The sequence below is a fragment of the Mustelus asterias genome, chromosome 2 (genome assembly GCF_964213995.1).
Source record: "Mustelus asterias chromosome 2, sMusAst1.hap1.1, whole genome shotgun sequence".
Taxonomy (NCBI): Eukaryota; Metazoa; Chordata; class Chondrichthyes; order Carcharhiniformes; family Triakidae; genus Mustelus; species Mustelus asterias.
In genome coordinates, this window is record NC_135802.1 from 132025436 (window position 1) to 132046874 (window position 21439).

The following is a 21439-nucleotide window of genomic DNA, read 5'->3' on the forward strand; positions in this document are numbered from 1 at the left end:
GTATTATGAGACTTCTTAGTGTGCCCACCCCGGTCCAATGCCGGCATCTCCACATCTTGAATGTCATTAGCAGGTTTGACAGCCAATTCACCAGCCTCCTGCCATTCACCTGGTCTCCCAGCAGGAATGGTACCTAATCAGAGGATGTGTAATGTAACCAGAAGAGGAGGCTGTTGCCGTGAATGCTCCAAGGCATTCACCAAGGAGTGTAGCTGGATTTCTGGACACAGATGAGTGGGCTGGGATGGCAGTCAGGGAGAGGAGATTTCTGGTGAGGGAAGAGAGGAGAGTCGGCAGCATGGGCAGATCATCCTAGATTATGAAGCTGTCTGGTGAATCTGTACCTCATATACTTCATGAATGCAAGTTGCTTTTGTTCTTATTTAAATAAGGCATCTTAATCACAGTTTAATTTTGCACACCATAATTTTAATGAAAATATGTAATGGTACCTTTCTGTGATACAATTATTCTAAAGCAATTGAATACAACCACTCCTCAAAAATTGAACACCCACAATGCAAAGTTCATTAATCAATTATATAATATAATCTAATCTAATCAATAAAATGTAATTTCTATCAAGTTACTGAACAGGTTACTTAGGAAAGGTGGTTGTAATTTACTCCGTTCATATGATCTCTTGCTTTTACTGATTTCAAGGATAAAATTGGCTTGGGGACAAAATCTTGCCAACCAGTTGAATTAGTGGATTCAAGTTTTTTAGACCTTAATGTGCTGCCATTGGCCTTTATAAATCTCTCAAATATGATAACTCTTTTTTCCCCAATTCATGGAGTAAACCTGTGGCAACCACTCACAAACGAGTTGCCACTGGCCAACTTCTGATAATAAGTTCACCCTGGGCCATATGACATAATTGAAACTGTGGGCTGGATTTTCCCATCCTGACTGGGAGGGGTGGGTGATTGGATGGGGGATTGGGAAGGGGGGAGGGCAAAGTACATTCATCGGCCTTAAAAAATGGCTTTAAAAGTGAGTTCAAGATTCCTGGCGCCGGCCACATACAGCAGCGCAGAATAAGATGCACATCGAGAGCCCATATGCAGGTATCCTGACTGCATTAGTGGTCATTTCAGACCTTCCACAATTCTGTTGGAGTTGGGCCCATGGCCCATGGTGAAAAGTCCCTTTCTCATTAAGCCAGTATATCTGTTCATCTTATAATCTCTCCATGAGACCTTGGTGCTTGTTGTGAGAGTTGGCCTGGAGTTTTACAGACTTTGTATAGAAAGAGGGTAAAGCAAAATCCCAATACAACCCTTTGTAAGAAATATTTATGTTTTGGGTGAAGAGGAGATATAAAACCTTATTTTTTCACTAGAACTGTTACCGTTCTTTTGAGGAGGTCTGTACATTACCAAAATGTACTAAATCTGTATTGTTTGTCTCCATCATGATGGCAGCACTTCATCAGGAATTGGAAGCCCACGAACACCAGCCAATGCATTTTTAATCATTTTCTCCAGCATTTTATAATTGGTTTCAGCAGTAGCAGCTCCAGCATGGGGAGTTAGGATGACATTTGGTAAGTGCAGTAAAGGATGGCTCCTTTAAAAAAGCACATGAAGTTTATCATCAAATATCTGCTGGGTTTCTATAATTCCATTAACTTTTCAGATGATCATTTCTGGTAATTTGAAGTAGTGAATATGACAACATACCTTGGAAGTGGTTCTGGATCAGTTACATCCAGAGCTGCTGCACGAATAACCCCGTTCTGAAGCGCTTTCACCAAAGCATCCTGATCAATTACTCCACCTTGGGACATGAATAAAACACATTCTCGATTAGTTTGGACTCTACGTTCTACTGAAGGTAGAACATAGGCTGCAAATCTGTTAAACCTTGCCCGCAAACTGGCAGTTATATATCTTTGAACAAAAATTGTTCTGTAGTTGTGCTAACCCAATTACAATCATGAAGGTGTATCATGAAATAGATGTCTGTCGATTGGGAAAATGTCTTGCATCTCGTTCACATCCTTAATGTCAAATTTCTTCAAGGATGCTACAACTCAAAAACCTTTTAAATCCAGGTAACCACTATCTCCTGAGATCTTCTTGCATTAGTCTCCATGATATCTTTTTATACTTGAGACAGCAGACTGGTTTAATATCTTACATGAAACATGGCACCTATACCGAAGTCTTGGTGTCTGACTTGAGCTTACAACCTTTTATATGTTCCAATGGTTTGATCTCCCTTCCCATATGGTCATTATAATGTATAATTATAATGTGTTTTATTCTTCCCTGGTCTCTTTGTTAACAATATGCTGCCCATTGATGAAATTATTGGATCAGATATGCCGATGATGTCCAATTATACCTTTCCAATTTATCTTTTGATTCCCAGGTTCTTACTTGCTTCTTCAAATGGTTGTTCTACATGAACTCTTGGATGAATCAAAAGTACTTACAACTCGATTTAGCTGAAACTGAATTCATTTTCTTTGGTTCATGCTAACGTGTGTGTCTCTTCTCTTGAGTTCATTGAAGTTCCTGATTGCTGTTCAGGCTAATTCATATAGTGTAGAATCGTAATTGTGAGCTCAGATTCTTTGCATTTTTTCTGTCACCAAAATCATTTCTTCACTTTCTTCTCCACTGTTTTGCCTCTAGTCCATGCCTTTACCACCACACAATTTGAATTTTAATTGTCTTCCAAGCTAGCCTTCCATCTTCTTTAAATTATAACTCATGAAGAATGCTGAAACAATCAGCATCCTTAGCCAATCGGCACGGTGGTTAGCACTGCTGCTTCACAGCACCAGGGACCCGGGTTCGATTTCTGGCTTGGGTCACTGTCTGTGCGGAGTTTGCACGTTCTCCCCGTGTCTGCGTGAGTTTCCTCCAGGTGCTCTGGTTTCCTCCCATAGTCTGAAAGAAGTGCTGGTTGGGTACATTGATTATGCTAAATTCTCATTCTATGTACCGAAACGGGCACCGGACTAGGGGATTTTCACAGTAGCTTCATTGCAGTGTTTTCGTAAGCCTACTTGTGACATAAGCCCACTTCGTACCAAGTTCTGCTGTGCTTCTTTGAATCAATTTCAAAATCCTTACTCTTATTGTAAAAAACCATTACATCCTCATCACCAAAACCCTCTTCATCCCTGTCTCTACTTGAACTTTTTGCTCCTCCAGTACTTCTCTATTCCTTGTCCCCTTCATGGTCAAAATGCTCTTTCAGGCACCATGCCATGTCTCTGGAACACCCTCCAAAGTTCAGAGTCACAGAACTGTTACAGTGCAAAAGGAGGCTATTCGGCCCAGCATGTCTGCACTGGCTCTTCGAATGAGCAGCTCGCTTAGTTCCATTCCACTACCTTCTCCCATAACCTGCACATTTTTCTTTTTCAGATAAAAGTCTAATTCTCTTGAATGCTTCAGTTGAGCCTGCCTCTACCACACTCACAGGCAAAGCATTCCTGATCTTCGCCACAGGCTGCATGAAAAGGTTTTTAAAAACTATTTCTGGGTTTACCAATTACTTTAAATTGGTGCCCTCTCGTTCTCAATCTTTTCATGAGTGGGAGCATTTTATCCCTATCTACCCTGTCCAGATCCATCATAATTTTGTACATCTCTATCACGTTTGCCTCAGTTGCTTTCAAATATTTTCCACAAACTTTTCTATGTACTACTCCTTTGGTCTCACCACATAATCCAATTCTGATCTGTTCTTTTATCTTTGTGAAGTACATGACTTTATTACACACAACTGATTGAGTACATTTTATGCAAACCATTTATTATCACTCCATATCACTTTTGTGCAGCACTTTAGGCAATGCTCCTTGGTCATTCTAACTTAATCAAGTTGATTCCCAAACCTTATGTTAGGGGCTGTTACGATGGTTTTCTTGTTGTATTTAAAACCTATTGTTCCCCTCAAGTAGCCAAACAAAGTAACAGAGTGGTGTCAAGAGGATCTTTACTATAGCTAACTGCAGGACCCTGAATGTCCAGTCAGGGCATTCAGAGTGAAAAATTCAGAAATATAAAAGCAATTAAAGACTTAGCTTTGATTACAAGTAATTCGCATATACCCAATAACAGAATAGGAGTTATCGCTTTCCAATCATAGTGATGGTTACATCATGCATCCAATTAAAACTTGTGCATGTTATATCATCAAGAAATGATAGCTCTATCTCTGGCCAATGGTATCTCAACCTCCTTTTCCATTGTTTCTTGTTCTAATGGGCAGACACGAACTACAGTTACACATCATTTGAATAGGTAGTCCTTGAGCCTTATCTGGGTTTACTTTAATCAAAATCTGTCATTTGCACATAGCTTTCCCTGTGTGACTGAGGTTCAGCTTGCAGCTTATATGATTTTTAAACGTGTGATTTTTAACCCTTTCACCTGACCTCACCAGCCTTCCATCTTTGCAATGGCTGCGTTTGATCGTGGAGGAATACATTAAAAACAACTGAAAAGCTCCAGGTTAGAGCTCATGATACTTATCTTAAGGACATTAAACAACAAATGTCTGTACTTAAAATTGTAACTTCTATTGTGGCAAAACATTTGAGGAAAAGCATGAACTAATCCAATAAAATTTCAAAACTATAACAACTCAAGACTTTAAATCATGAAAGGTCACAGATTTTATAGTTTAAAATTGATTTATTAGTGTCACAAGTAGGCTTACATTAACACTGCAATGAAGTTACTGTGAAAATCTCCTATTCGCCTGGCATCTGTTCGGGTACACTGGGGAGAATTCAGCTGGGCCAATGCACCTAATGAGCATTGTCTTTCGGACTGTGGGAGGAAATGAGCACCCGCTGGAAACCCACGCAGACACGTGGAGAACATGCACACTCCGCACAGTAACCCAAGCCAGAAATCAAACCCGGGTTCCTGGTGCTGTGAGGCAGCAGTGCTAACTACCATGCATGTGTGGGCATGGGGTCAGTTTCCACACACACGCTGACTATATCCAGTCATATCTCTCCATTACTTTTCTTAATTCCTCCATATTGTCCACTGCCACTGGCTGTCCTGTATCTAGACTTGGATGAATGACAATTTCTTCTTTTTCAACCATGCGAAGATTGAAACCATCGCCTTCAGCTCCAACCATCAATTCCATATTTGTGCCAGTGATTCCACCACGGTACCTGGTTGAACTAGATTGTTCATAACATTTCCAGCCTATTTGAACCTGTCCTGAGTTCCTGATTCCATATCCTATCCATTTTCCACTTTGTATCTTCGCCTGCCTCTACCTCAGCCCATCTTCTGCTGAAACATTTACGCAGATCTTTGTTACTTCCAGACTCAACTATTCCAACGTTTTGTGGATAGCTTCCAATTCTCCACTCTCCTTAAACTTCATCTAAAACACTGCAGTCTCTTCTATCCTGAACCAAGTCCTGCTCACCCATCGTCCCGATCCTTGCTATCTTACATTGGCTCCCGATCCATAATACTTCAGATTCTTATCCTTTCATGGCTTTGCCCTTCTTTATCTTTATGACATCCTACAACCCTGCATTGGTCCCCTCATGAGTACCAGGCAAGGGGAGAATGTGCAAACTCTACACAGACAGTGACCCGAGGCCAGAATTGAACCCAGATCCCTGGCGCTATGAGGCAGCAGTGCTGATCACTGTGCCACCATGCTGCCCTTTCATGGCTTTGCCCTTTTTTATCTTTATGACATCCTACAACCCTGCATTGGCCTTCTCATCTTGCTGTACCTCAGAATCTGCCATTAGCTGTCCAGACCCAATCACTGGAATTTGCTTTTGAAACTCCTCCAATTCCCTCAGCTCCTGTAAGGGCCATCCACTTAAAACCTACTTCATTAATCAAGATTTTGATCACACCCCTTGGCACCTTCTTTGTCTCCGCATTATTTCTGTCTCATTTTGCTTTTTCTACATGCAAGGTGCCAGCTCAATGCAATTGCTTTTAATTCCATATGTTTCATATACCAGCAATACTGCACTATTGTTAACTTTCCTTTGCCAATGGTTAGTCCATTCTGTTAGGCAAGAATTAGCCTTGTCATCTGGAGAGGGTGTTGCACGTAACTTGCCCCATTGTCATGTATGAGGTGCTGAGCCAAGCCCTGGTTGACCCTTACTGTAAGAAGTCTCACAACACCAGGTTAAAGTCCAACAGGTTTATTTGGTAGCACAAGCTTTCGCAGTGTCGTTCCTTCTTCAGGTGACTCACCTGAAGAAGGAGTGACACTCCGAAAGGTTGTGCTACCAAAGAAATCTGTTGGATTTTAACCTGGTGTTGTGAGACTTTTTACTGTGCTTACCCCAGTCCAACGCCAGCGTCTGCACCTCTTGACCCTTACTGATCAGGAAAAGGAGGTTCTGTGAAAGGAAACAGGCTCAGCAGGTTTAGATTAAGTAATTGCATAAATGCTTGGGCAGCAGGGACTATGGTTTTGGATGCTCCCAGTAGGCCTAAAACGTTGAAAGCACCTATCACTGGGATCCAACCCTGTTCCACTGAAGAGGAGAATAAAATGTGGAATCCTGTGAACAAGTCCAAAATAATTCACCTTTGATGATTTTGAGTTAGAAATCTGTCACGTAAGAGTTAGTACAGTTGCACAATCACTTAAAATAAAGGAAATAAGGAAAATAAAGGTAAACTGTGCAAACAGTTTTGCAGACAACTAATGTTTAAAGTAAGCATTAACATGATGTTTTCCTACCTCGGGAGATATTGATGAGTGTGGCATTGGGTTTCATTAGACTAAGCTCTCTTTCCCCAATCAGTTTGTAGGTTTGTGGCGTGAGATTTGAGACCACCATCACAAAGTCTGACTGCTGGAGGAGATCATCAATCTTCGCACAGTAACAGGCTCCGACCAGTCTCTCCTCTTCCACAGCCCTAAAGACAGATCAGGCAAGTGTTGTAATTAATATAAAGGAACTGAATTTTGAATACCTCCTAGACATTTTGGTTACTTTTTAACGACAATAGACCTCAGAAAAATCTCCTCTGTCCTTTTGGTTAATCCTTTCACTGTCCAGCTTTGCTCAATGTGGTGGGAGGTGGATTTCTAATGGACATTAAGTTGAAGTTACCTCCAAATTCAGATCATCAGCTTATTGACAATTTCCCTTGTCCCTTCATCAACATACAAAATCATTGGGGTGCAGTAGTATTAAATTGAATATATTTGGGGTAACTGTGTGCAGCTCTGGTCCCCATATTACAAAAATGATATTGAGGCAATGGAGGAAATGCAGTAAAGATATCCAAATCCAGGTAGCAAGAAATGAGAGGATATAATTTATGGTAGGATTGAGAGGTTCAGACTATTTTGAAAGGGGATATGATAAGGGTCTTTAGAATTAGGAATGCGGTGGATGTGCAGAAAGGGTTTTCACTTGTCGGTGAGTCCAGAACAAGAATGTGTAAATATAAAGCATTTATTAATAGATCAAATAAAGAATTTAGGATGAATTCTTCATGCAAAGGCTGAGTGTGTGGCACTCACTGTCATGTAATGGTTGAGCAGATAGCACTGACAATTTAAAGGGGTGATTGATGTATAAATGAGCAGGAAGGGAATGCAGAGATATGCTCGTGTGCAAGGAAATAATTAGATTTTGAGGAGTCTCGTATGAAGTATAACCACTGGCATGGGCCATCTGGGAAGAATAGCTTGTTATTATATGTTGATTCTATCTAATTGTATGATGTGGTACAATTTTAAAGAGGATGCAAGAACAGAGAGACCTGGGGTATATGTACTCAAACCATTGAAGGTGGCAGGAAAAATTGAGAACGTTGTTGAAAATGCTTTAGATTCTCAGCTTTTTCATTAGAGGCACTAAGTACAAAAACCAGATGTTGTGTTAAACACCTACAAAAACCTTAGACCTCAACTGGGAAATTGTGTTCAATTCTGGGCACCACAGTTTAGGCCTTAAACAAGGTGCAGAAAGGATTTACTAGAATGCAATACCAACTTCAATTTTGTGGAGAGACTGGAGAAACTGAGTTTGTTCTGCTTCGAAGAGAAGATTAAATTGACATTCGATAGATGTGCTCAAAATTGTGGAGGGTTTTGATACAATAGGAGAAACTGTTCAGTGGCAGAAAGGTCAGTAATGAAGTGGACAATGATCAGAGGTGATTGGCAAACAAATTAGAGGTGATAGGAAGAAAAATATTACGCAGTGAGATGTTGTGATCTCGAATGCATTGCCTGAAAGGGTAGTAGAAACAGATTCAACAGTAGCTTTCAAAAGGGAAACGGATAGATATTAGAAGGGAAAGAATTTAAAGGCTATGAGGAAAGAGCTGGGACTAATTTGGTAATTCCTTCGAAGAGCTGGATGTGCTTCATGTCTTCTTTTTGTGCAGTGTAATTCTATGAGTTGCGTCTAAAGATATCAGCCTCTTCAAAAAAAAGGAACCAAATAACCAGGAACTGCCACAGAGGAGTAAAATAAACACTTTCAGTTTTTTAATTTGAATAATAATGTACTGAGGAAAATGAAGTACCAATTTCTCTAATTTAAAATGGAATCATTTAAGGAATGTTTTAAGAAGGTGAAGTAAGTTCACGTTCCTTGTACAGTTAAATATAGTATTAGTGATGAAGTTGGAACTGAACAATTTTTAGATTGAACAGCTTTTGACATTTTTCAATAGATCTTTTAATTTGTACTTTATCCCTCTGGTACTGCAATCTCGTCTTCACTGAGGTCAAGCCTTATGCTGATGTTTCATATTTATCCACTAAAACTCTTTGCTGCTTAGCTTGTTGCACCACTTCAGCCAAGTGATAATCTATGTCATCCTGGTTCAGTGACTCTGATTCAGAAGGTTATGTGTTCCAGCCTCTACTTTCTCAGAAGACTAAGGAAATTTGGCATGTCACCTACGACTCTCACCAACTTTTACAGATGCACCCTAGAAAGCGTGGTATGGCTCCTGCTCTGCCCAAGACCACAAGTAACTACAAAAGGTCGTGAATGTAGCCCAATCCATCACGCAAACCAGCCTCCCATCCATTGACTCTGTCTACACTTCCCGCAAAGCAGCCAGCATAATTAAGGACCCCACATACCCCGGACGTTCTCTCTTCCACCTTCTTCCTTCGGGAAAAAGATACAAAAGTCTGAGGTCACGTACCATCAACCAACTCAAGAACAGCTTCTTCCCTGCTGCTGTCAGACTTTTGAATGGACTTACCTTGCATTAAGTTGATCTTTCTCTACAACCTAGCTATGACTGTGACACTACATTCTGCACTCTCTCGTTTCCTTCTCTATGAATGGTATGTTTTGTCTATATAGCGCAAGAAACAATACTTTTCACTGTATGCTAATACATGTGACAATAATAAATTAAATCAAATCAAAATAATTTATTTAATTTGTTACCCGTGGGACTTTGCTGTGTGCAATTCATATAAGCATTAAACACAGTTGTTTAAATAAAAACATCAACTATTTTTATCATAATTCAACAGCTATAATACACTTAGAATGGCCTGAGGATGTAATGAGGTGTTATATAAATGCAAATAATCTTCATTTGCATATTAATTATTTAACACACATCCCCAATGAATTCCGCTGGCCCAATGACCCAAAAATATCTCAATTAGGCTGTCGCCATTTTATTTTGTTGTGATCTGTTATAGTTATTGTCTTGTTGACAACTATTTTAGAAGTTGGATGTTGTGAAAAGCAACTTGAACAATTCATGGAAAATTGTCAAGAATTGCAGTATGGTTTCCATCCTTTGAAAATCATCTCTTTAATGCAAATATCAAAGGTATCACTCTTTCCAATATAAAACAAACTGAACAAAGAGAGTCAGGCATTAAATTGAAATAGATAAATTAGCACAGCAGAAAGTACAACAATACAATAGTTATGGTAATGTAGATATTATGATGCTTCACTAGCAATCCATAGATTATGGGTTAGTATTTCCGCTTTTATGCAATTTTCAACCTGGCTGTAAATAGCAATCAAACTGTACTTGTTTTCTGAATTGATTTTATGAGTGGGATTTTCTGCCTGTTCATGCTGGCAGGATATTATGGTCCCGTATACGTTGCACGCCTGATGCGGATTTCGCAGCGGCAAGCAGTACATTCTACGGGAAACCCCGTTGACAACGATGGGACCAGCCACTGGCGTGCTGCCTTAACCTCTGCAGAACACAGAACAGAGAGGGAGGAAAATCCCATCCTATGTTTTGATTTCTCACTCAAATGTATTAATTTGGTAAAGTTTACTAGTATTACTTAAGATTTAAATTGGTAACATTAGTGGTTGGCGAGTAGTGGCATTAATTAAAATAAATACTTTAATTAATTAAAACACAATAAGGTTGTTTTGCAACTGTACTATGAGGGAGCTGATGGACACCAGTGTGATTCATGGCAACCAAATCTGCAGTCAGCGCCTGCAACTTGAGGAATTTCAACTCGGAGTTGATGAGTTCAAGGCTGAGCTATGGTCACTGTGATGCATCGGGGAGGGAGAAAGTTACCTTTGCTCTAGGGGGCAATCACGCCCCTTAGACTAGGGTCATCTGATTTAGTTCATGGTCAGGTACAGGAGGGTTTGACTGCGGTGAGGCAGGTAAGAAGTGGAAGAGCCTCCTTCCCTGCAATTTTCCAACAGGTTCATGGTCCTTGCAGCTTGTATGGATAAGAGGGGCTCTGCAAGGTGAATGAGCAAGCTGACCATGGCACCATGATATAATTCAAGTGGGATGAGTAAATAGGAAAGTAGTGATATATTTGGATTTTTAGAAAGCTTTTGATAAAGTCCCGCATAAGAGGTTAGTGGGCAATATTAAGCACATGGCATGGATTGAGAATTGGTTAGCAGACAGGAAACAAAGAGTAGGAATGAATGGGTTTTTTTTTGAAGTAGCAGACAGTGTTGGTGGGGTCCCACAGGGATCAGTGCTTGGGCCCCAGCTGTTCACAATGTATATCAATGAATTGGATGAGGGAACCAAATGTAATATTCCCACGTTTGCTGAAGACACAAAACTTGATGGTGGAGCAGTAAGGGCTGAATAGAGGGCCAGTGATAGGTGGAAGAAAGATTGACAAAAATGTTAGAGACAGAAACATAAAGAGAATGTAAATAGTGGTGATCATGGCCAAGAAGATTGTGGCACATTAAGAAATCAGAATGTGTTGATGGTAGAACAGGGATGAACAGTGTGACATAGGACAACATTGAACAGATAACAGATGGCCCCAGTGGGGTAGGGGGAGCGGGAGGAGAGACAGTGGTAAGAGAAATAAAGATTGAAACCCGGATTTAAAAAAGTGATGGAAAAATGGATCAATGGAAGAAATGAAAATAAATGGATAGAAATTTTGAAAATAGGGTGATGGTGGAGGAGAGAGTTCACAGTCTGAAGTTGTTGAACTCAATGTTAAGTCTGGAAGGTTGTAATGTGCCTAATTGTAAGATGAGGTGCTGTCCCTCCAGTTTGCATCGGGCTTCAACGGAACATTGCAGCAGGCCAAGGATGGACATGTGGACATGGGAGCAGAATGGTGTGTTGGAATGAGAAGTGACTGGAAGATCTGGATTCTGCTTGTGGATGGACTGAAGGTGTTCTGCAAAGCAAGCATGCAGGTATAGCAAGCAGTTGGGAAGGCAAATGCTATGTTGGCCTGCATTGCAAGAGGAGTTGTGTACAGGAGCAAGGATATTTTACTGCAGCTGTACAGGGCCTTGGTGAGACCACACTTGGAATACTGTATGCAATTTTGGTCTCCCTCTGTAGAAAGGAAATACAGGAAGTGCAGCATAAGTTCACCAGACTGATTCCTGGGATGGCAGGATTGTCTTATGAGGATAGATTGTGTCAACTGGGATTGTACTCAGGAAAAGTGGAATTTAGAAGAATGAGAGGATCTAATTGAAACGTATAAAATTCTGACAGCTGGACAGACTGAATGTAGGGATGTTGTTTCCTCTGGCTGGGGGTCTCTAGAACTATGGGTCACAATCACAGGATATGGGATAGACCATTAGGACTGAAATGAGGAGAAACTGCTCCAATCAGTGTGGTGAATCTGTGGAATTCTCGAACACCGAAGGCTATGGAGGCCAAGTTACTGAATATATTTAAGAAGGAAATAAATAGACTTCTTGGCTCTCGAGGTGTCAAGGGGTATGGGGAGAACATGGGAGTATGTTATTGAGATGGAGGATCAGCCATGATCATATTGCAGGCTCAAAGAGTTAAATGGCCTACTCTTATTTTATGACAATCGGCAATGTTTTCATGGTCACTTTTAATTCCAGATTTTTATTGAATTCAAATTTCACCATCTGCCATGGTGGGATTTGAACCCAGGTGACCAGGGCATTACCATCAGTCTCTGGATTACTAGTCCAATGACAATACCACTATCTCATCACCTCTTCTCTATGTATGTTTAATACTATGGAAATAAAGACTTGGTGGCAGGGACTGTGGGGAGTGTACATATAAAGTAAAGGGTTAACTCTAATGATCGCTACTGAGCATATGCATAAGCAACTATACCACACTGATGTTACTCACTGAGAGGAGATGAATATGAAGCAGTCAGAGAGTAGTCCAGCTATGTCTTAGTCTTATTTAACTTTTGTAAATAGTTAGCATGCAACTAAATGTTTTAGAATGAAAGACCATTGCCTCCAACAAGATGTCTTCTCAAGGAAGAAGTCAACAAATCCCGAGATAAACCCACAGTGACAAACATTCAACCCTCTCCTGCCCGTCCAGGGTGCAGATGAAGAGCTGAGTGCAGGGACTAAAATTGTGCCGTTATACCAATATGTGCCTCAATACACTCTGTTGCCACATTTTGTCTGTGTTCCTCAATACATTGTGAGAAAATACTCCTTTCATGGGATCTCCCACAAACCTTACCTCCTGTTCCTGTTATGGTACAGAATTTTCATATCAAATCCTTTGGCTCTTTGAGCAACTTTGTATCCAATCCGTCCCATTCCAACGATTCCAAGAGTGGCCCCAGTCACTTCTACTCCAAACCAGTTCAAAGGATAACTTTTAGTAGCTGAGGAAGTTGCAATCTCATGACCTAAAATTTAAAAAGCAAACTGTTTCAACTTTTTAGCAAAATTATTTACTGAAGTTGAAAAAAGGTGAAAACCTTCATGCCCAATCAATTGGCCTGCCTGCCTCAGAACCTGCCCCCTAGAGAGGGCATTAAATTCCACCCATAGTGTTCATGAAGCAGAATCTATCAATTATTTTCAAAAAGAGCTAGAAGGAGCTTGAGAATAGCCAGAGAATGTGATTAGTCTGTGAATAACCTATTTCTGTGCTGTAAGATTCTATGATTACAACCTGCACATTTTATATTTATTAAATCATGCCCTAACCTTGGTATTAAACCATAAAAGTATTCTGAAAGTCAGCTGTTATCCGTTTTGCACATTTTCATTTTCCATCCTGTTATAAAACAGAGGTTGATCCCTCCCCTGAGAACTAACACCTAACCACTCAATAAGGTGTACCTCGCCCTATAATCCATAAAAGTGAGTGTGAAATGGTATGATCTGCTCTTCAGCAACTTCTAGCGGTTAAATCAAAATAACTCCCTGACACGCTCTCAAAAATCAACAAATAACAACTTATTTATCTCACTAACAGTGGACAAGTTAATTAAGCTATTAACAAACTGAATAAAACACCTGTTAAAACACCTGAATAAAACATGCTGTTCCAATAAATACATTTCCCACTCATTAACAAAAAAGAATAGAATTTTAGTCACTCTCTAAATTACAACCAGGTTTTGTGTCTTCTGAAATATTCTGAGCATTCTCTGTTGATTCTTCTTTGGTACCTTTGCTATCTAGATGATGCTTTGAGCTAAGAGCTGTAGCAGGTGGCAGTCGCTCTCTGCCTTTTGTCCCATTGCCCTCTTATTTTTATACCTGTGATGACATATCAATATCCCCCACAATAGGATTGGTCCTAGGTTGGCAAAACCATCAGATTTAAATTTAGTAGGTTCCTGGTATTTAAGTGTCCAATTCAAATTGATTGGCTGAATTCAAAAAAATCAAAAGCCTGAAAGCCTGTTGCCTTGGTAACACTGCTGCTTGGACTTTCTATACAAATGTTTCAGTCTGGGCTCTATACGTACTTGCATTTTTTTGTAACCCTAAGCACAGAAAAAGCACCACCTTTTAAAGGGACCATGCAGTGCTTTCTCTCCAGCATTTTACAAACACCAATCTACAATTACTCTACTCAACTTCGCGACAATCCCCATCTTACCTTCCAGTATCTTCCTGGCAGATGCCAGCATTAAAGCCATGCCCATTTCAGCCGTAGCATTGTCCACCACATGGGGAGTGTTGGCCACCTTCACTCCAAAACTATAGATCAAAGGTAGATTGAAATGGTCCACACCAACTCCATGGTTTACAAGGACCTTCAACTGAGGTAGCGATTTTAGAAGCTTTTCATCTATTGTGGGAAAATGTCTCCATTGAATAATAGCCTGGATTTTATTAGCAAGCTCCTTTTCGTTTTTCAGGAATTCTTTATAGCAGACGACATTGAAATGTTCTTTGATGATTTCTGCATAGCTTTCTGGGATACCTTCTGTTTCACCAATTGCAGAGACTAAAACATGAGCCCGTTCACTCATTGTCTGTGGGGGAGGGGAAAAGAAAGACAACAATATTCTGTAAATGGTTTGTATATTATGTTGCTAGATATTTTCTCCTTTTTCCTATCACTTCTGATACATCATGCATACACCACCAGGCTTGACTCACCCATCATGCAGAAACCTCCTGGCCTCAGGAATGCAGGTTTGGAGACAGGACAAGGAGCAAACTTAGAACAGTTTCTGCTCAGCGACTCTGCGCCGTCGTGTGTCGTGAAGGCCGCCTTGGAGAACGCTTACCCAAATATCAGAGGCCGAATGCCCATGACCGCTGAAGTGCTTCCCAACAGGAAGAGAACAGTCTTGCCTGGTGATTGTCGAATGGTATTCATTCATCCGTTGTCGTAGCGTCTGCATAGTTTCCCCAATGTACCATGCCTCGGGACATCCTTTCCTGCAGCATATCAGGTAGACAACGTTGGCCAAGTTGCAAGAGAATGTACCGTGTACCTGGTGGATGGTGTTCTCACGTGAGATGATGGCATCTGTGTCGATGATCCGGCACGTCTTGCAGAGGTTGCTGTGGCAGGGTTGTGTGGTGTCATGGTCACTGTTCTCCTGAAGGCTGGGTACTTTGATGCGGACAATGGTCTGTTTGAGGTTGTGCGGTTGTTTGAAGGCAAGAAGTGGGGGTGTGGGGATGGCCTTGGCGAGATGTTCGTCTTCATCAATGACATGTTGAAGGCTCTGGAGGAGATGCCGTAGCTTCTCTGCTCCGGGGAAGTACTGGACGACGAAGGGTACTCTGTCCACCGTGTCCCGTGTTTGTCTTCTGAGGAGGTTGGTGCGGTCTTTCGCTGTGGCGCGTCGGAACTGTCAATCGATGAGTCGAGCGCCATATCCTGTTCTTACAAGGGCATCTTTCAGCGTCTGGAGGTGTCTGTTGCGATCCTCCTCATCTGAGCAGAACAATGGATGTCTCGGCACTCTACACCAGCATCCCCCACGATGATGGCATTGCTGCAACGGCCTCAGTGCTCAGCGCCGACAACTGCCAGTTTCCAGATGCAATTTTACAACTCATCCGCTTCATCCTGGACCACAATGTCTTCACCTTCAACAACCAGTTCTTCATCCAGACACACGGAACAGCCATGGGGACCAAATTCGCACCTCAATATGCCAACATCTTCATGCACAGGTTCGAACAAGACCTCTTCACCGCACAGGACCTTCAACCGATGCTATACACTAGATACATCGATGACATTTTCTTCTTTTGGACTCATGGTGAACAATCACTGAAACAACGATATGATGACATCAATAAGTTCCATCCCACCATCAGACTCACCATGGACTACTCTCCGGAATCGGTTGCATTCTTGGACACACACATCTCCATTAAGGACGGCCACCTCAGCACCTCACTGTACCGCAAGCCCACGGATAACCTCACGATGCTCCGCTTCTCCAGCTTCCACCCTAAACACGTTAAAGAAGCCATCCCCTACGGACAAGCCCTCCGTATACACAGGATCTGCTCGGATGAGGAGGATCGCAACAGACACCTCCAGACGCTGAAAGATGCCCACATAAGAACAGGACATAGCGCTCGACTCATCGATTGACAGTTCCGACACGCCACAGCAAAAGACCGCACCAACCTCCTCAGAAGACAAACACGGGACACGGTGGACAGAGTACCCTTCGTCGTCCAGTACTTCCCCAGAGCGGAGAAGCTACGGCATCTCCTCCAGAGCCTTCAACATGTCATTGATGGAGATGAACATCTCGCCAAGGCCATCCCCACACCCCCACTTCTTGCCTTCAAACAACCACACAACCTCAAACAGACCATTGTCCGCAGCAAACTACCTAGCCTTCAGAAGAACAGTGACACGACACTACACAACCCTGCCACAGCAACCTCTGCAAGACGTGCCGGATCATCGACACAGATGCCATCATCTCACGTGAGAACATCATCCACCAGGTACACGGTACATACTCTTGCAACTCGGCCAACGTTGTCCACCTGATACGCTGCGAAAGGATGTCCCGAGGCATGGTACATTGGGGAAACCATGCAGACGCTACAACAACGGGTGAATGAACACCACTCGACAATCACCAGGCAAGACTTTTCTCTTCCTGTTGAGGAGCACTTCAGCGGTCACGGGCATTCGGTCTCTTATATTCGGGTAAGCGTTCTCCAAGACGGCCTTCACGACACACGACGGCGCAGAGTCGCTGAGCAGAAACTGATAGCCAAGTTCAGCACACTTGAGGACGGCCTCAACCGGGATATTGGGTTCATGTCACACTATTTGTAATCCCCACAGCTTGCCTGGACCTGCAGAGTCTCACTGGCTGTCCTGTCTGGAGAAAATACACATTTCTTTAACCTGTCTTAATGCTCTCTCCACTCACATTGTTTGTATCTTAAAGACTTGATTAGCTGTAAGTATTTGCATTCCAACCATTATTCTGTAAATTGAGTTTGTGTCTTTATATGCCCTGTTTGTGAACAGAATTTTAAAAGTAAGAGCCATAACCTGGTGTTGTGAGACTTCTTACTGTGTGAACAGAATTCCCACTCACCTGAAGAAGGAGCTTAAGGCTCCGAAAGCTTGTGGCTTTTGCTACCAAATAAACCTGTTGGACTTTAACCTGGTGTTGTTAAACTTCTTACCCTGTTCTATGGCCAAGCCAGTTCTGTATCCATCTTGCCAGCTCTCCTCTGATCCTGTGTGACTTTAGCTTTCGTACCAGTCGACCATGAGGTACTTTGTCAAAGGCTTTACTGAAGTCCATGTATACAACATCCACTGCCTTTCCCTCATCTATCATCTTTGTCACTTCCTCGAAAAACTCGATCAAGTTAGTGAGGCACGACCCCCCTTCAGAAAACCATGCTGTCTATCACTAATAAGTCCATTTGTTTCCAAATGTGAGTAAATCCTGTCGCTAAGAAACTTTTCGACTAATTTCCCTACCACTGATGTAAGGCTCACCAGCCTATAATTTCCTGGATTATCCCTGCTGCCCTTCTTAAACAATGGAACAACATTGGCTATCCTCCAGCCCTCTGGAACTTCACCTGTAGCCAATAAGGATACAAAGATTTCTGTCAAGGCCCCAGCAATTTCCACCTTTGTCTCCCTCAGTATTCTGGGGTAGATCCCATCAGGCCCTGGGGACTTATCTACTTTAATGCTTTTTAAAACGCCCAATACCTCCTCATTTTTGATATTGACATGACCCAGAATATATACACACTCTAAAGTAGGCTCCTCATCCATCAAGTCCTCTCTTTGGTGAATACTGAGGCAAAGTATTCATTTAGTATCTCACCCATTTCCTCGCCCAACAATAATCTAAAGGAGGTGAGTTCAAATTCCACAATTATTTTAAAAGTAAGAGCCATAAGTATATGAGACTCTAATAATTGCAATAATAAAAAGATGAATGGAGACTTACCATAAACTAGGTTTATGGTGGAAGATTGAGAAGATATCAGCAGAATTTCATGGTCATCATTTGTCATGACCTCAGAAGGTCATTGATGAAAATGAGAAACGGTGCAAGTACTCTGCTGCCTTGGAGGACTGCTATGTAGGCTGCCTTTTTATTATTCATTTGTGGGTCATCGGCGTTGCTGACTGACCAGCATTTATTGCCCATCCTCAGTTGACCTTGAGAAGGTGTTGCTAGGCCATTTCAGAAGGCAGTTAGTTTAGAGTCAACCACATTGCTGGGGCTCTGAAGTCACACGTAGGCCAGACCAGGTAGGGACAGCAGATTTCCTTCCCTAAAGGACATTAGGGAACCAGATGGGGTTTTCCGACAATCAACAATGGTTTCATGGTTATCAGTAGATTCTTAATTCCAGATATTTTTTATTGTATTCAAATTCCACCATCTGCTGTGGCGGGATTCGAAGACTGATCCCCAGAACATGAGCTGAGTTTCTGGATTACTAGTCTAGCGATATTACTAATAGGCCATCACCTGATTCTAGGCATTTATTGTTGTTTAAAGAGATAATGTATCAGCTAAGTGATTCACTAGAAATGGCCCAAGAGACAAGGTTATCATTCCTTATCAAGTTCTAGAAAAATCATCCACTACTTTTCCAACTACATTTTGCAATATTGTAAATTCTCCCACTGGGAATGTCATCTTATAAACCATGTTTTTTCCTGAGCAACTGACACAATTGGAACTCACCTGCTGACTCGCAAAGCCTCTCCACCATCTACAAGGCACAAGTCAGGAGTGTAATGGAATATTCTGCACTTGCCTGGATAAGTGCAGCTCCAACACTCCCAGAAGCTTGACATCATCCAGGACAAACAGTGGGAGTTGTGTGTACCATCTACAAGATGCACTGCAGAAACTCACCAAAGTTCCTCAGACAGCACCTGCCAAACCCACAATCACCACCATCTAGAAGGGCAAGAGCAGCAGATACCTGGGAACACCATGTCCAAGTCACACACCATCCTGACTTGGAAATATATCACTGTCGCTGGGTCAAAATCCTGGAATTCCCTCCCTAACAACACTGTGGGTGTACCTGTACACCAGGGACTGCAGCGATTCAAGAAAGCAGCTCACCACTGTCTTTTCAGAGGCAACTAGGGCAATAAATGTTAGTCTAGCCAGCAACGCCCACATTCCATAAAAGTAATTTTAAAAATATGCATTACTAATGCAACAGAACCCTATTTTAATTAATATTGTGGGAACATGTTTACTAACTCACTGCTGTGCTGTTTGTTTACCTCAGTGCAATATTGGTGGTGCCAGAAAGTGCGTCTACTCCAGTTAGTCTCTTTAGAGTGAGAGTGTGTCCATATTGATGTCTTCCTCAGATCTGATGATGTGATTGAGGGAGATATCCTGTTGTTATGTGCCTTGCTTGACCACAGGACACCCCAAACCATTTACCAATGGAGCACTTTTGAAGTGTTGCTTCTGGTGTAATTTAGGAAAGGTGGCAGCAGATTTGTGATATCAAACAATGGGATAATGACCAATTAATCTGCTTTTGTGATGTTGACTCAAGGATAAATACTGGCCAGGACACACGGGATAAATCCCTTGCTCTTCTCCAAAGTAGTGCCATGGGATCTTTTACACCCACTTGAGAGGACTAATGTGGTTTGATTATAACATCATAACTGAAGGATAGTATCTTGGACACTGCAGTGCTCCTTGTATACGACACTGGAATATCAACCTTGATCATTTGTGCCAAGTCCTAGAATGGGACTAAAATCTGTGAGACAAGGGTGCTCCCAGCCTGGCCACAGCTAACATGATGTGGAGATGCTGGCGTTGGACTGGGGTAAACACAGTAAGGAGTCTAACAACACCAGGTTAAAGTCCAACAGGTTTATTTGGTAGCAAACGCTACTAGCTTTCGGAGCGCTGCTCCTTCGTCAGGTGAGTGGGAGATCTGCTCATAAACAGCAAACAGGGCATATAAAGACACAAACTCAATTTACAGAATAATGAATAATGATTGGAATGTGAGCCTTTACAGCTATTCAAGTCTTAAAGGGACAGCCAATGTGAGTGGAGAGAGCATTAGCACAGGTTAAAGAGATGTGTATTGTCTCCAGACAGAACAGCCAATGAGACTTTGCAAGTCCAGGCAAGTTGTGGGAGTTACAGATAGTGTGACATGAACCCAATATCCCGGTTGAGGCCGTCCTCATGTGTGCGGAACCTGGCTATCAGTCTCTGCTCAATGACTCTGCACTGTCGTGTGTTGTGAAGGCCGCCTTGGAGAATGCTTACCTGAATATCAGAGGCCGAATGCCCGTGACCGCTGAAGTGCTCCCCAACAGGAAGAGAACAGTCTTGCCTGGTGATTGTCGAGTGGTGTTCATTCATCCGTTGTCGTAGCGTCAGCATGGTTTCCCCAATGTACCATGCCTCAGGACATCCTTTCCTGCAGCGTATCAGGTAGACAATGTTGGCCGAGTTGCAAGAGTATGTACCGTGTACCTGGTGGATGGTGTTTTCACGTGAGATGATGGCATCCGTGTCGATGATCTGGCACGTCTTGCAGTGGTTGCTGTGGTAGGGTTGTGTGGTGTCGTGGTCACTGTTCTCCTGAAGGCTGGGTAGTTTGCTGCGGACAATGGTCTGTTTGAGGTTGTGCGGTTGTTTGAAGGCAAGAAGTGGGGGTGTGGGGATGGCCTTGGCGAGATGTTCGTCTTCATCAATGACATGTTGAAGGCTCCGGAAATGTTGTAGCTTCTCCGCTCCGGGGAAGTACTGGACGACGAAGGGTACTCTGTCCATTCCAATCATTATTCATTATTCTGTAAATTGAGTTTGTGTCTTTATATGACCTGTTTGCTGTTTATGAGCAGATCTCCCACTCACCTGACGAAGGAGCAGCGCTCCGAAATCGAGTGGCGTTTGCTACCAAATAAACCAGTTGGACTTTAACCTGGTGTTGTTAGACTCCTTACACAGTTAACAGGCAGAGATACAAGGAGGCATAGAGAGGGATTTCCAGTGAATAAAATCAGGACAATTCTGCAAGAGAGCAGAATTGGAGGAGCACAGAGATCTCAAAGAATTTTAGGGCCGGAGGGGGTTACAGAGAAAGGCCATGGTTTGAAAACAAGATTGGTGGGACCAATAATAGATCTTTCAAAGTTAACAGTGCAGGAAGAGAAACCATTGTAGGCAATTCTCTGGTTTTGACTGATTAGATAGGAACCAGCGAAGGGCAGTCCAATCCAGATGGGCAAGAAAGGAGAGGATT

General features: G+C 42.2%; 1 protein-coding gene across 1 annotated transcript; it reads right to left on the reverse strand.

Moving 5' to 3' along the window:
* Positions 1-407: 407 nt before the first annotated feature.
* LOC144511414 (putative 2-ketogluconate reductase) lies at positions 408-19555 on the reverse strand. Its single transcript, XM_078241750.1, has 6 exons — positions 19437-19555; positions 14310-14688; positions 12930-13101; positions 6718-6896; positions 1686-1782; positions 408-1572 (listed from the first exon to the last, which is right to left on the reverse strand). Exons 2-6 carry the CDS (start codon positions 14683-14685, stop codon positions 1416-1418), a joined length of 981 nt encoding a protein of 326 aa, XP_078097876.1. The 5' UTR covers positions 14686-14688; positions 19437-19555; the 3' UTR covers positions 408-1415.
* Positions 19556-21439: the final 1884 nt, after the last annotated feature.

Bases quoted from the DNA above. Each gene is read 5' to 3' on its own strand.
- LOC144511414 (XM_078241750.1), bottom strand. From the start codon at position 14,685: ATGAGTGAACGGGCTCATGTTTTAGTCTCTGCAATTGGTGAAACAGAA. The intron at 13,102-14,309 runs GTAAGATGGGGA...TTTAAATTTTAG, and splicing joins TGCCAGGAAGATACTGGAAG to GTCATGAGATTGCAACTTCC. The intron at 1,573-1,685 runs GTATGTTGTCAT...GCTTTTTTAAAG, and splicing joins GATCCAGAACCACTTCCAAG to GAGCCATCCTTTACTGCACT.